General features: G+C 39.8%; 1 protein-coding gene across 3 annotated transcripts in view; it reads right to left on the bottom strand.

The window, feature by feature from the left end:
* The window catches only part of LOC147167833 (tectonic-1-like), a 96,097-nt gene that overhangs the window by 70,061 nt on the left and 10,550 nt on the right, over window positions 1-15,486 (bottom strand). For all 3 annotated transcript variants that reach the window (XR_015095979.1, XM_086085050.1, XM_086085049.1), the window contains exon 3: window positions 4,147-4,277. Coding sequence is in view for 2 of the 3 variants with exons in the window: in XM_086085050.1 (XP_085941176.1) it covers window positions 4,147-4,277 (131 nt within the window). In the remaining variant the exon portion in view is untranslated. The remainder of the gene's footprint in view (window positions 1-4,146; window positions 4,278-15,486) is intronic.

Raw genomic sequence — 15,486 nt, 5'->3', positions numbered from 1 at the left:
CACGCTCGAAAGTTTGTTGACATCTTCCAAGAAAAGCAACAGGGCAACTTGCAATATTTGCAAATTGGATATGTCGTCTAAGGGAGGAAATACTACCACGATGCAAGAGCATTTGCACACACAGCATGCGATGACTGTCTGTCGTGTTTGTGAGCGCTCCGGAGTCCGGAGGGATCAACACAGCAGCAACGGCCGCCAGCAATGCAAGCGTTCAGGTACTGGGAGTAAAGAAATTAGCGGCAGTTTGCCTTTATATGAAATGTGCCCTTAGTTACTAACTGCTAATGTTAAAGCCTGTGTCTCACTAAACAACGCAGGCTTGCGAGGGTAAACGCTGCGGCCCGCGAGTGTTGTGTTTTTTTTCCCATCAGGGTTCATCATTCAAGGTTGCAAAACGTGCAAAGACGTACAGAATGAACCATGACTTCCAAACATTTTGATTCTGTTCTTAGGCAACTCACGGGACTCACATACCAGTTTACTGGGTGCATCTGTTTTGACTGAGGAAGGGAGGAGTTTTTGAGTGCTCATTTTATGTGAGTGTTGAAATGTTACTGGAGTTGGACATTATTGTCACAAAATAATTAGGGCCCGAGCAACGACCGCTACAAGGTCCCTATTGTTTTTCGTTCTTTTTCTTCTCCGCAAACGATCACATTTTTGACTCCCAAGACATGAACGAAAACTCACCAAATGTTGCACACTCTTCGGGCACGGCAAAAAAATTGATATTACTAAGTTGTCATAATGACATGGCTCCGGGGTGGGGGGGTGCTGGGGGTGGGGGGTGTCTGGGGGATTGGGGGCGTGGGGGCGGCTGGGGCTGGGTCGGGGTGGGTGGCGGGGGTGGATGGGGGGCGGGGGGTCGTGGGGGGGCGGGGGTTGGGGGCCGGTGGGGTGCCTGGTGGGCCTGCAGTGCCCCGTCCTGCTGCGTTGGGCCGGGGGCGCGGGCCGTGTTGGGGCGGGGGGCGCTCCTGCTCCTGGGTTTGCTCTCCGGCCGGTGGCCCTGGCGGGGCCCGGGGGTCGTCCTTTGGCGCTGCCGCGGCCTGGGGGGCCCTGAGGTGTTGCGCTTGCTCTGTTCCGGCGGGGGTCGACGGCTCCCCTCTTTGGTGGAGATTTTCATGTTTTTTGGATTTGTTGGGGTCTGGATGTTTCTTGGGCTGGGGAGGAGTTCTGGTGGGGGGTGTCTGGTCGGTGCTGGATTTCACCTTCCTTGGTTTTCTTCGGTCCCCTCGGGTCTCCTGGTGTTCGGTTTAGGTGAACGGTATGAGATTTTTTTCTAATAGGTTTTCTGGTGAGCTAACAAATACACGCACGCACGCACGCACGCACATACACATACTCACCCACACACAAAAAAAAAAAATAAATAAATATATATATATATATATATATAAAAAAAAAAAAAAAAAGAGCAATGATGATGACATTTCCGAATGAACAATACTGAGCTCTTAAAAAAATAAATAAAATAATAATAATAATAATGACATGGCTCCATAGCGCCCCCTACAGGACAAAATAAAACCAATCCGGCACATTTGACCTACAGCTCCGAAAATTGGCAGGTACGTGTAGCACCCCGTGACGTACAAAAAAAGTACATTACGGCCATATCCTAAAATGTACAGGAAGTTAGCTATGAATTTTTTAATGTCCAATTTTGGCCCATTCACGGGGGTCATACATTTGACTCCTTTTCCAACAACTGGGGGAAAAATATTTTCGAAAATACTATATGACGGGGGCGGGGCCTCAAACTTTGCGTTTCATATTTGCTTTGCCACAAAGGAGAAAATGTTTAATAACTCCCCTGTACATGCTCCAAAAAATCCCAAACTTCTCATGTATGTTAATAGTCACGACCTGAAGGCATCTATATGATAATATTTGGTTATATCTATATCGGCACCTAGTAGTGACAAAAATTTTAAAAAATTACATTTTCATCTACTGCACCGAGCCCGTGAAAGGGATCGTGTTGAAAATTTGTCACAGAGGCCTTAACATGTTGATCATGCCCCACACTAAATATTGTGACTTTTCGGCAAAGGGCGTGGCAATGACGGTGCTGCAAAATTTGATGATTCACCGTGACAATAAAAGCTGCTTTTAACTTGACCCAGATGATCCTATCTTCTTCAATTTTCACACATTTGATGAGAGTTCAGTCCTGAAGACATCTACGAACTTATATATCATTGTACTGATAGCGCCACATAATGGCATTTTTTTTAAATGTTTTTTTCTTCTACGTTTTTCTCCAACCACGTTAATTGGATCTACCTCATATTTGCACAGAAGAGTGTTTAGGCCTTCATGATGTCATAACACGAAGTTTGTGAGTTTTCAAATTGCTGCGGGCGTAGCAAGGTACTGTTCGCCAAGAAAACAACACCAATTTTGAGGGCCTAAACATGCACAGAAACTCATGAAACTTGGCCCACACCTGGCCTGGCAAAATAAGCAATATTTTATCATGTATTGTGCGATTTTTTCAAAAATTACTCACGAGCGCCTCCTAGAATTTTTTTAACGAAGCAGCCCGGGCTGTACGTTTAAGCAAGATCTACGAAAAAAAATTGGTATTTGAGGCAGCCCAAAACCTACAAAAAAAGTCTCTTGGACCCATATGCTTAAATGAACAGGAAGTGAGCTACAAATTTTTAGTGTCTGATTTTTGAACATTTCCACGTTTGATCCAATTGACTTCAATCTTGGCCTGGATCATGTCAAGACCTGGGCCATCAACAAGGGATTTTTTTGTTTTCTTCTTAATACTATATGATGGGGCGGGGCATCATATTTTGTGTTTCATATTTCCTTCGCTATGAAAGACAAAATAAGTAATAACTCCCGGCACATGATCCCAAAAATCCCAAACTTCACTTGTATGTTTATAGTCACGACCTGAAAGTATCTCAATGACAATAGTCAGTTATAAATATAGCGCCACCAAGCCCTTGGGTCGACAAAAAAAATTACGAAACAAAAGGTATTTTGTCCAAAATTTGGATACTCTTTGTAAGTGTGATAACTAAGTCATTTATGAATATTTTTTTACTTTCGACTACTCAATTTTTTCAGTGGCATCAGACCTATCCATACATATGTACTTTTTATTTATTTATTCATTTATTATGTCCTGTATGGAAAATAAAAGCAATATTGTGCTATGAGTAAAACTAACGATGTGTATATATGTACTTTTAAATCGGGGCAACTCATTACCAACAAATAAAACAGACGCTAATTTTGAGGGTCTTAACATTGAGCAAAACTCATTGAGCTTTGCACACTCATCACACCCGGCAAAAAAAACCAATCCATAATATGTAAAGGTATTATGCCACTTTCAAATAAATTCTGCTTCGAATGTGCCACTACCCAAACGTGCCAGTACCCCAACGTGCAAACACCCCAAAGTGGCCCGGGCTGCGAGGGCCCTTTATAGCTGCCCACAGCTTTAGTTTAGATTGTATTTTGTAAATTTCTACAGAAGTTCATTTAAAAAAAATAATAATAATTAGTTATGTTTATTTTCAAATCTTTTGTCTTTCTTTTCTTTTTTTTGGTTACCCCATTGAGAAGTCCTTGAATGTGGACCTCTTAAAACTTCACTGTTGGATTTGTAAAGGCATGTCTCTTGTTTACAGATACAACTAAGACATAAACAAGTGGATGCATATCTATGTTGTTCTTGTTGTCATCATAAAAAAAAAGAATGGATAAAAGAATCGATGCAGAATCGAAAACGGAATCGTAAAAATCTTAGCAATTCCCATTCCTATGCACCACGCCGCTACCAATACACCGCACCTTCGAGATGCACACTTCGCTTATTGACACCCATTGAAACACATTGAGGGAATTGTGTGTGTTTTTTTTATATGAACAAAGCCCCAAAATTCTCCAAAAAATGTTGATAAACATTCAATGTTTTCCACGAACGGGGAGAAAATAGTGAAAAAAAATCCCAGAAAAAAAAATACACACATTTAAAAATACTGAGAAAACTTCTGCAAATATGAAAATTTGTGGGTACCGCAACAGCGAATATGCAGGGGTCGACTGCATACTATTTGATAAAAGACCTACCTACAAGACAAATACTGAAATATGTTCTAAAAAACATTTAAGACTTACGATGTGTCTGAATGCAGAAACTGTGATGATCTGTTTCTTGTTGGATAAAGGACTGCAACTGTGAGTACCCCTCTACAGTATACTGCAATTCATATGATGCAGTAGCATGGCTGCACAACTGCTTGTTGCCACTGCAAAAAAACAACAAAAAAACCAACACAAACTGTTGGGTTAACATCCTCCAAAATGCATCATGGCATAGTCTTTTTGTTTTGTTTTGTTTTGCTTTGTACTTTTGGTTTTCGATAAGTAATACCATACTTGCCAATTCTCCCGATTCAGGCGGGAGACTGCCAAATTTTAACCTTATCTCCCACGTCATACGCAAACTTTTACTAAATGCTTTACTTTTATGTATGTAGTTATGTTTATTACTCAAACACAATCTATGCTACCTTTTTCCGCTGTCAAGCTAAAGGAGCATCTGTGGTCAAAACTAATAGTGTGATTAATCTGTGTTAATACATTATCAATGCGCACATTTTTTTGCAATTAATCAATCAGTATATATATATATATATACACATACGTACAGGCCAAAAGTTTGGACAGACCTCATTCAAAGTGTCAATTGCTTTACTGTATTCTCCTGACTATTTACAATGTAGATCCTGACTGAAGGCATCAAAACTAAGAATGAACACGTGGAGTAATGTACTTAACACCAAAAAAAAGTGAAATAACTGAAAACATGCTTTAGATTCTAGTTTCTTCAAAATAGCCACCATTTGCTCTGATTACTGCTTTGCACACTCTTGGCATTCTCGTCTCTGGGAACTCCTGCAATACTGTTGGAAAACCATTTCAGGTGACTACTCTTGAAGCTCATTGTGGGAATGTCAAGAGTGTGCAAAAAAATCATCAGAGCAAAGAGTGACTATTTTGAAGAAACTAGAATATAAAACATATTTCAATTATTTCATCTTCTTTTTAAGTACATAATTCCTTATGTGTTCGTTTATAGTTTTGATGCCTTCAGTGGGAATCTACAATGTAAATAGTCATGAAAATGCATTGCATGAGGTGTGTCCAAACTTTTAGCCTGTACTGTATATAAAAGGGCTGCCAGTTTAGTTTTTTTAAATAAAAATGGTATTCAGTTTTTTCAATTCAAGATAACAAAAACATGAACACAAACACTGCCAGTGCTAAGACATTTTCACACAAATACACAGTTTAATACACACAGTCCATACAGTAAAAATCAGGAAAGGTCCAGAATGAGATGCACAGATTCCGCAAATCAATCAATCCCCTGTGGTTGCAGGTGGAGTCCCCTTCTGATTGATATAGTCAATTAAAGGTCCCCAGATTTTTATAAATTTGTCACGAGAATCAGAAAGGCAATACCGAATCTCTTTCAGATATAAACAAGACACCATATCATTCAGCCATTTGCAATAATTGGGAGGCGTAGTGGATTTCCATTTTCTCAAAATGATCCTCTTCGCAATGACCATGCCAAACATAATGGCTTGCCGGGCTGACTGGGAGCATGACAAAGTGTGAGCTTTGTACCCTCACTCCCTTTGCATTTGTCACACAGTGGTGAAATTGAAGGGAAAAGTCTATTCAGCCTGGTCTTGGAATAATGGAAGCGGTGTACAACCTTAAACTGTATAAGCTGAAGTCTGGCATTTATTGAACACAACTTTATCTCTGCTAATTCTCTCTCCCATAAATCAGATGAGATCTCTACACCCACATCTCTTGTCCAAGCCTCATTGACATAACTCGATGAGGTTGGTTTAAAAAATAAGATTAACAAATTGTGAGACCAAATGCTTAGAGGTTGGAGGTTTTCTCAAAAACTCCTAAAAATCATGTTGTGTTGATAATTTGTCATAATGAGAAAACAAAATGTCAAATTTGCATGTACCAGAAAAAAAAAAAGACCAGACGGGAGACTGAACTTTGTCTGCAATTGCATAAATGATGCAAATCCCTCATTTATGTAAAGATCCTTAATTATGGGCCTGCTAAGCGGAGCAAGCAGCAGCAAAGCTGCTGCTTGCGGAGCAAGCAGGCACATATTACTATCCACCCTAGAAAAGTGTATATTTATGGGCCTGCTAAGCGGAGCAAGCAGCAGCGAAGCTGCTGCTTGCGGAGCAAGCAGGCACATATTACTATCCACCCTAGAAAAGGGTTTATTATGGGCCTGCTAAGCGGAGCAAGCAGCAGCGAAGCTGCTGCTTGCGGAGCAAGCAGGCACATATTACTATCCTAGAAAAAAGGGTTTAATATTATTCTTCTTATTATGGGCCTGCTAAGCGGAGCAAGCAGCAGCGAAGCTGCTGCTTGCGGAGCAAGCAGGCACATATTACTATCCTAGAAAAAAGGGTTTATTATGGGCCTGCTAAGCGGAGCAAGCAGCAGCGAAGCTGCTGCTTGCGGAGCAAGCAGGCACATATTACTATCCACCCAGGAAAAGTGTATATTATTATTTTTTATTATTCCACGACTTTTCCGCTAAAATGCGGCCCGAACCGTAGATCGCACCGGGACAAATGAGGTATCAAACGATGCGGCTCGCTCTGACTCGCTGCGCTATTATTTTTATAAGAATTCCCAGTTACCATGGCGACGCTATTCCCAAAAAACTCCCAAATAAAAGTCCCATAGGAATGAATGGGAAAAGGAAAGACAAAATCACACATCAAGCACCTTTTTCAAAGAGACGCTGCGCGCGCATACGTTAACCGATTGATATGAAAATTAGCTCATTTTGTTGGAATTTTTGTCATCTTTAACTCAGTGTCAAAAAAAAAATTAAGGAATGAAAGCTCTTCCCCCTGTGCGGGTTCAAAGACAGTGAGTGTAATCGCCACTCTGATACCCAATTAAGGCTTCAGTGACGGGAACCAAAAAATCTATTTCCAAAAGTTTCACTTCAACTCGTCACCATGGCCACAATCTTTGCTCACTAGACATCAAATTGGCACATTTTGTAGCCACAAGCCTCTGCTTTCTGAAGAACTAAGTTTTATTTGGCTAAGGTTTCATTTAGTACCTTTATTTTCACTTTAAGCGAGGAGAAGTCGCACATTTTTGATCTCTTTTCAATGTAATTTTCGCCCTTTTTCCCTCTTCATTTTCGATCAATCATAAGTTTTCAACCTGCTCTCATTTGGTCATTTTTCATCCGATTAAAAAACTGAGAACATGCTCGCGTTCCCCAAACCCTTGCCGTTCTAACGAGCCATTTCTGGAATCTGCATCTTCAACCGTTAAGTCGCGAGAGGCTTTTGTTTGAGGTGAGCGTAATCCTATACAAATCAATGGAGTGTTGGTGCGTGACGTCTCCTCACAACTTAAAATCAAATGTGTGTGCGTGAATGTGCATGTTTTGTAAAGGGGCAGTGAGATACTGTTAATTATGGTAGATTCCACATTTCTTGACCGATTTCAATGGTTTGAATTTTAAACTGTTCAGCTCATTGAAATGTTACTTAAAATCAAATGTGTGTGCGTGAATGTGCATGTTTCTTAAAGGGGCAGTAACATAGTGTTGATTATGGTTAACTTCCACATTTCTTGACCCATTTCAATGGTTGAAAGTTTAAACTGTTCAGCTCATTGAAATGTTACTTAAAATCAAATGTGTGTGCGTGAATGTGCATGTTTCTTAAAGGGGCAGTAAGATACTTTTAGTTGATGTTGATTATGGTGAACTTCCACATTTCTTGACTGATTTCAATGGTTTAAATTTTAAACTGTTCAGCTCATTGAAATGTTAGTTAAAATCAAATGTGTGTGCGTGAATGTGCATGTTTCTTAAAGGGGCAGTAATACTTTTAGTAGATTATGGTTAACTTCCACATTTCTTGACCGATTTCAATGGTTGAAAGTTTAAACTGTTCAGCTCATTGAAAAGAGTTAGCAGGCCCATTCAAAATTTCCGCGGGAATTTTTCTAGTTTTTATATCATCTTCCAGCGACTTTTCCGCAAGAATAGGGGCCGTACCGTAGATCGCACCGCGACAAATAAGGTATCAAACGATGCGGCTCGATCTGACTCGCTGCGCTATTATTTTTATAAGAATTCCCATTTACCATGGCGACACAATTCCCCAAAATGTCCCCCAAAAAGTCCCATAGGAATGAATGGGAATCCGAAAATGATCACATCAAATCAAGCACCTTTTTCCAAGACACGCTGCGCGCGCATACGTTAACCGACCGATATGAAAATTAGCTCATTTTGTTGGAATTTTTGTCATCTTTAGCTCAGTGTCCAAAAAAAAATTAAGGAATGAAAGCTCTCCCCCCTGTGCGGGTTCAAAGACAGTGAGCAAAGGGGTGAAAGTCGCCTTTCTTGCATCAGTTAGAGCGTGACTAATTAAGGTCTGAGTGCTGGGAACCAAAAAATATATTTCCAAAAGTTTCACTTCAACTCGTCACCATGGCCACAATCTTTGCTCACTAGACATCAAATTCGCACATTTTGTAGCCACAAGCCTCTGCTTTCTGAAGAACTAAGTTTTATTTGGCTAAGGTGTCATTTAGTACCTTTATTTTCACTTTAAGCGAGGAGAAGTCGCACATTTTTGATCTCTTTTCAATGTAATTTTCGCCGTTTTTGCCTCTTCATTTTCGATCAATCATAAGTTTTCAACCTGCTCTCATTTGGTCATTTTTCATCCGATTAAAAAACTGAGAACATGTTCGCGTTCCCCAAACCCTTGCCGTTCTAACGAGCCATTTCTGGAATCTGCATCTTCAACCGTTAAGTCGCGAGAGGCTTTTGTTTGAGGTGAGCGTAATCCTATACAAATCAATGGAGTGTTGGTGCGTGACGTCTCCTCACAACTTAAAATCAAATGTGTGTGCGTGAATGTGCATGTTTTGTAAAGGGGCAGTGAGATACTGTTAATTATGGTAGATTCCACATTTCTTGACCGATTTCAATGGTTTGAATTTTAAACTGTTCAGCTCATTGAAATGTTACTTAAAATCAAATGTGTGTGCGTGAATGTGCATGTTTCTTAAAGGGGCAGTAACATACTGTTGATTTTGGTTAACTTGCACATTTCTTGACCGATTTCAATGGTTTAAATTTTAAACTGTTCAGCTCATTGAAATGTTGGTTAAAATCAAATGTGTGTGCGTGAATGTGCATATTTCTTAAAGGGACAGTAAGATACTTTATTTGATCTTGATTATGGTTAACTTTTACATTTCTTGAGCGATTTCAATGGTTGAAATTTTAAACTGTTCAGCTCATTGAAATGTTAGTTAAAATCAAATGTATGTGCGTGAATGTGCATGTTTCTTAAAGGGGCAGTAATACTTTTAGTTGATTATAACTTCCACATTTCTTGAGCGATTTCAACGGTTGAAATTTTAAACTGTTCATTGAAAAGAGTTGCAAGAGTTAGCAGGCCCATTCAAAATTTCCGCGGGAATTTTTCTAGTTATTTTTTTTTTTATATTATCTTCCACCGACTTTTCCGCAAAAATGCGGCCCGAACCGTAGATCGCACCGGGACAAAAGATGTATCAAACGATGCGGCTCGATCTGACTCGCTGCGCTATTATTTTTATAAGAATTCCCAGTTACCATGGCGACACAATTCCCCAAAATGTCCCCCAAAAAGTCCCATAGGAATGAATGGGAATCCGAAAATGATCACATCAAATCAAGCACCTTTTTCCAAGACACGCTGCGCGCGCATACGTTAACCGACCGATATGAATTTTACCTCATTTTGTTGGAATTTTTGTCCTCTTTAGCTCAGTGTCAAAAAAAAAATTAAGGAATGAAAGCTCTCCCCCCTGTGCGGGTTCAAAGACAGTGAGGAAAGGGGTGAAAGTCGCCTTTCTTGCATCAGTTAGAGTGTGACTAATTAAGGTCTGAGTGCTGGGAACCAAAAAATATATTTCCAAAAGTTTCACTTCAACTCGTCACCATGGCCACAATCTTTGCTCACTAGACATCAAATTCGCACATTTTGTAGCCACAAGCCTCTGCTTTCTGACAAACTAAGTTTTATTTGGCTAAGGTGTCATTTAGTACCTTTATTTTCACTTTAAGCGAGGAGAAGTCGCACTATTTTGATCTCTTTTCAATGTAATTTTCGCCGTTTTTCTTTCTTCATTTTCGATCAATCATAAGTTTTCAACCTGCTCTCATTTGGTCATTTTTCATCCGATTAAAAAACTGAGAACATGCTCGCGTTCCCCAAACCCTTGCCGTTCTAACGAGCCATTTCTGGAATCTGCATCTTCAACCGTTAAGTCGCGAGAGGCTTTTGTTTGAGGTGAGCGTAATCCTATACAAATCAATGGAGTGTTGGTGCGTGACGTCTCCTCACAACTTAAAATCAAATGTGTGTGCGTGAATGTGCATGTTTTGTAAAGGGGCAGTGAGACACTGTTGATTCTGGTAGATTCCACATTTCTTGACCGATTTCAATGGTTTGAATTTTAAACTGTTCAGCTCATTGAAATGTTACTTAAAATCAAATGTGTGTGCGTGAATGTGCATGTTTCTTAAAGGGGCAGTAACATACTGTTGATTATGGTTAACTTTTACATTTCTTGAGCGATTTCAATGGTTTAAATTTTAAACTGTTCAGCTCATTGAAATGTTGGTTAAAATCAAATGTGTGTGCGTGAATGTGCATATTTCTTAAAGGGACAGTAAGATACTTTATTTGATCTTGATTATGGTTAACTTGCACATTTCTTGACCGATTTCAATGGTTGAAAGTTTAAACTGTTCAGCTCATTGAAAAGAGTTAGCAGGCCCATTCAAAATTTCCGCGGGAATTTTTCTAGTTTTTCTTCCATATATTATCTTCCACCGACTTTTCCGCAAAAATGCGGCCCGAACCGTAGATCGCACCGGGACAAATGAGGTATCAAACGATGCGGCTCGCTCTGACTCGCTGCGCTATTATTTTTCTAAGAATTCCCAGTTACCATGGCGACGCTATTCCCAAAAAACTCCCAAATAAAGTCCCATAGGAATGAATGGGAATCCGAAAGAGATCAACTCCAATCAAGCCCCTTTTTCAAAGACACGCTGCGCGCGCATACGTTAACCGACCGATATGAATTTTAGCTCATTTTGTTGGAATTTTTGTCATCTTTAGCTCAGTGTCAAAAAAAAATTTAAGGAATGAAAGCTTTCCCCCCTGTGCGGGTTCAAAGACAGTGAGTGAAATATCCTTTATCCCATGTGTGTGTATTGCATGAGCTAGAGCGGACCAATTAAGAAACAGAGTGAAGACAGAGAAAAAAATTGATTTCAAGTTTCACTTCAACTCGTCACCATGGCCACAATCTTTGCTCACTAGACATCAAATTCGCACATTTTGTAGCCACAAGCCTCTGCTTTCTGACAAACTAAGTTTTATTTGGCTAAGGTGTCATTTAGTACCTTTATTTTCACTTTAAGCGAGGAGAAGTCGCACAATTTTGATCTCTTTTCAATGTAATTTTCGCCGTTTTTCCCTCTTCATTTTCGATCAATCATAAGTTTTCAACCTGCTCTCATTTGGTCATTTTTCATCCGATTAAAAAACTGAGAACATGCTCGCGTTCCCCAAACCCTTGCCGTTCTAACGAGCCATTTCTGGAATCTGCATCTTCAACCGTTAAGTCGCGAGAGGCTTTTGTTTGAGGTGAGCGTAATCCTATACAAATCAATGGAGTGTTGGTGCGTGACGTCTCCTCACAACTTAAAATCTAATGTGTGTGCGTGAATGTGCATGTTTTGTAAAGGGGCAGTGAGATACTGTTAATTATGGTAGATTCCACATTTCTTGACCGATTTCAATGGTTTGAATTTTAAACTGTTCAGCTCATTGAAATGTTACTTAAAATCAAATGTGTGTGCGTGAATGTGCATGTTTCTTAAAGGGGCAGTAACATACTGTTGATTTTAGTTAACTTGCACATTTCTTGAGCGATTTCAATGGTTGAATTTTTAAACTGTTCAGCTCATTGAAATGTTAGTTAAAATCAAATGTATGTGCGTGAATGTGCATGTTTCTTAAAGGGGCAGTAATACTTTTAGTAGATTATGGTTAACTTCCACATTTCTTGAGCGATTTCAACGGTTGAAATTTTAAACTGTTCAGCTCATTGAAAAGAGTTGCAAGAGTTAGCAGGCCCATTCAAAATTTCCGCGGGAATTTTTCTAGTTGAAATTATTCCTTTATTTGACCACAACCGAAACACGGGATTTAATGTCAGGTTTAAATGCTAGATTTTTGCATTTAGGCGCATATATAGAAAAAACTTGGAAGATGCAATATCCTCTTGATTTGCTTCATAATTCTTACAGAGTTGTGCAAAACAAAGTCATGTTTAAAAGTTTTCAGGGGGACGTCTTGTTTACTAAATAGTAAAGATGGTAAAGATGCACCATAACATGATTCACAATGATAAGATTCTATAGTAGGCCAGCCTGGCGTTTGGCCATCATCCTCATTCTGGCACCAGAAAGCCAAAGCCCTAGCATTGCAAGCCCAATAGTAATGTCTCAAAATAGGCAACCCGAGACCACCCTCCAAAGAGGGTTTTTGGAGATGCAATTTAGAAATGCGAGGAACTTTGTCCCATATGAAGGAGGTAAGAACAGAGCCAACTAGTTTAAAAAAAGATGCTGTAAGAAAAATGGGTAAATTCTGGAATCAATATATAAACTTAGGAAGAATAATCATTTTGACAATATTTACTCGTCCAAATAAAGAAATTGGGAGTATTTTCCAATTATCAATTATATTCTTTATTTTATTCGACAATTCTGTAAAGTTCAATTTGAAAAGAAGTTTAGGGTTCTTGGGAACTGTAATTCTAAAATATTCAAAGTGTTCAGTCGTAATTTTAAAGGGTAATTCGTCTATTTTTTCTTCTTCTTCTAAACCATCAGAAAGAGGCATGAGAACACTTTTTTCCCAGTTTATGGTAAAGCCAGAGAGTTGACCAAATTTCTTAATTACCTTGAGAAGAGGTAGAAACCCAATTCCCAAAAAGTTGGGACTATACAAATTGTGAATAAAAACTGAATGCAATTATGTGGACGTGCCAAATTTCAATATTTTGTTCAGAATAGAACATAGATGACAGGTCAAAAGTTTAAAATGAGAAAATTTATCATTTTAAGGGGAAAATATGTTCATTGTAAATTTCATGGTGCCAACAAATCTCAAAAAAGTTTGGACAGGTAGCAATAAGAGGCTGGAAAAGTCAATTGCACTTATAAAAAAAAACAGCTGGGAAACCAGTTACCACTAATGAGGTCCATTGGCAACTTGATTGGAGTATAAAAAGAGCTTCTCGGAGTGGCAGTGTCTCTCAGAAGCGAAGATGGGTAGAGAATCACCAATTCCTCTAATGTTGCGCAGAAAGATAGTGGAGAAATATCAGAAAGGCGTTTACCAGCAAAAAAATGCAAATAGGTTGAAGTAATCATCATCTACAATGCATAACATCATCCAAAGATTCAGAGAATCTGGAACAATCTCTGTGTGTAAGGGTCAAGGCCGAAAAATCATACTGGATGCCTATGATCTTCGGGCCCTTAAACGGCACTGTACAGTACAAAGGAAAAGCCATTTCTAAAGCAGAAAAAGAAGCGCAGGCGTTTCTCTGGGCCAGTGGTTATTTAAAATGGAGTGTGGCAAACTGGAAACCTGTTTTGTGGTCAGACGAATCACGATTTGAAGTTCTTTGTGGAAAACTGGGGCGCTATATCATACTGACTAAAGAGGACAAGGACAACCCAAGTTGTTATCAGCACTCAGTTTATAAACCTGCATCTGTGATCGTATAGGGTTGCATGAGTGCGTGTGGCATGGGCAGCTTCCACATCTGGAAACGCATCGTCAATGCAGAAAAGTATATTCACATTCGAGGCATCATCACTTTCAGAGAACATCTTGCATTTCTCAACACGATAATGCCAGACCACATGCAGCACCAACTACAACATCATGGCTGCGTAGGAAAATGATCCGGGTATTGAAATAGCCAGCCGGCAGTCCACTTCTTTCACTTATAGAGCACATTTGGCGCATCATAAAGGGGCAGGTGCAACAAAGATAGCCCAATACAGTTGAACAGTTAGAGAGACGTGTTAGACAAGAATGGGACAGCATTCCTATTTCTAAACTTGAGAAACTTGTCTCCTCGATCCTCAGATGTTTGCAGACTGTTGCAAGAAGAAGAGGGGGTGCCTCACAGTGGTGAAAATGGCCTTGTCCCAACTTTTTTGAGATTTGTAGACACCATGGAATTGAAAATCAACATAGTTTTCCCATAAAATTATACATTTTCTCAGTTTAAACTTTTGACCTGTTCTCTATGTTCTATTCTGAATCAAATATTAAAATTTGGCACTTCCACATAATTGCATTCAGTTTTTATTCACAATTTGTGTTTGTAAAATAGCTTGTCTGATATCAGACAGCGTCAAAATAACGTCGTCAGCATACAAACCGATGTGCATTTAGATACATTATATCTAAATCCAATTATTTCAGGGTTAGACCTGATAGCAATAGCGAGTGGTTCAAGTGCCGCAGCGAAAAACATCGGAGACAGGCAACAACCCTGCCTAGTGCCACAATGTAATAAAAAGGACTTATTAATATTAGTAAGTACGTTGTGTGTCGAGGGCTGTGGACCGACGGGGCCCGGGGGTCGTCCTTTGGCGCTGCCGCGGCCTAGGGGGCCCTGAGGTGTTGCGCTTGCTCTGTCCTGGCAGGAGTCGACGGCTCCCTTCTTTGGTGGAGATTTTCATGCATGCCTGATCCACCACACCAGCATCTATCGAAACTCAGACACAATCTGCTTCTTCCTCAGGTCATTGAATCGGTGGAGGCTGGTGTCTGTGGATCTCACTCTGCTTCGTTTGTCCTTCCTTCCTTTCCTCAGTCTCTCCTTTGGTCTCTTGAGGTCTCCCTGATTTGTTGGAATTTAGATGTTTCTGGGGTTGGTGAAGGATTTCACTTTCCTTTGTTTTCTTTGGTCCTTCCTCGGGTCTCCTGACGGCGGTGTTCGGTTTAGGTGAACGGTATGGGATTTTTTTTAATAGGTTTTTGGTGAACTAACGAATACACACACTCGCACGCACATACACATGCTCACCCACATACAAAAAAAAAGAAAAAAAAAGAGCAATGATGATGACATTACCGAATGAGCAATACTGAGCTCTTAAAAAAATATATATATATTTTTTTAAATATTATTAAAATCTGATCTGACAACGTTGGAAATCAGATTAGAATCAACAGGTGTGGTGATGAGATATACAGTGAAGCATTCCGTACAGTTGTTGACAACGCCTGGGAGTTGCGTGTAGGTGATCTGTTTGCAGGAAAA

The sequence above is a fragment of the Leptonotus elevatus genome, chromosome 9, assembly GCF_054856555.1.
Source record: "Leptonotus elevatus isolate MCC_2025b chromosome 9, RoL_Lele_1.0, whole genome shotgun sequence".
Classification (NCBI taxonomy): Eukaryota; Metazoa; Chordata; class Actinopteri; order Syngnathiformes; family Syngnathidae; genus Leptonotus; species Leptonotus elevatus.
This window is presented reverse-complemented; position numbering and strand designations above follow the sequence as displayed.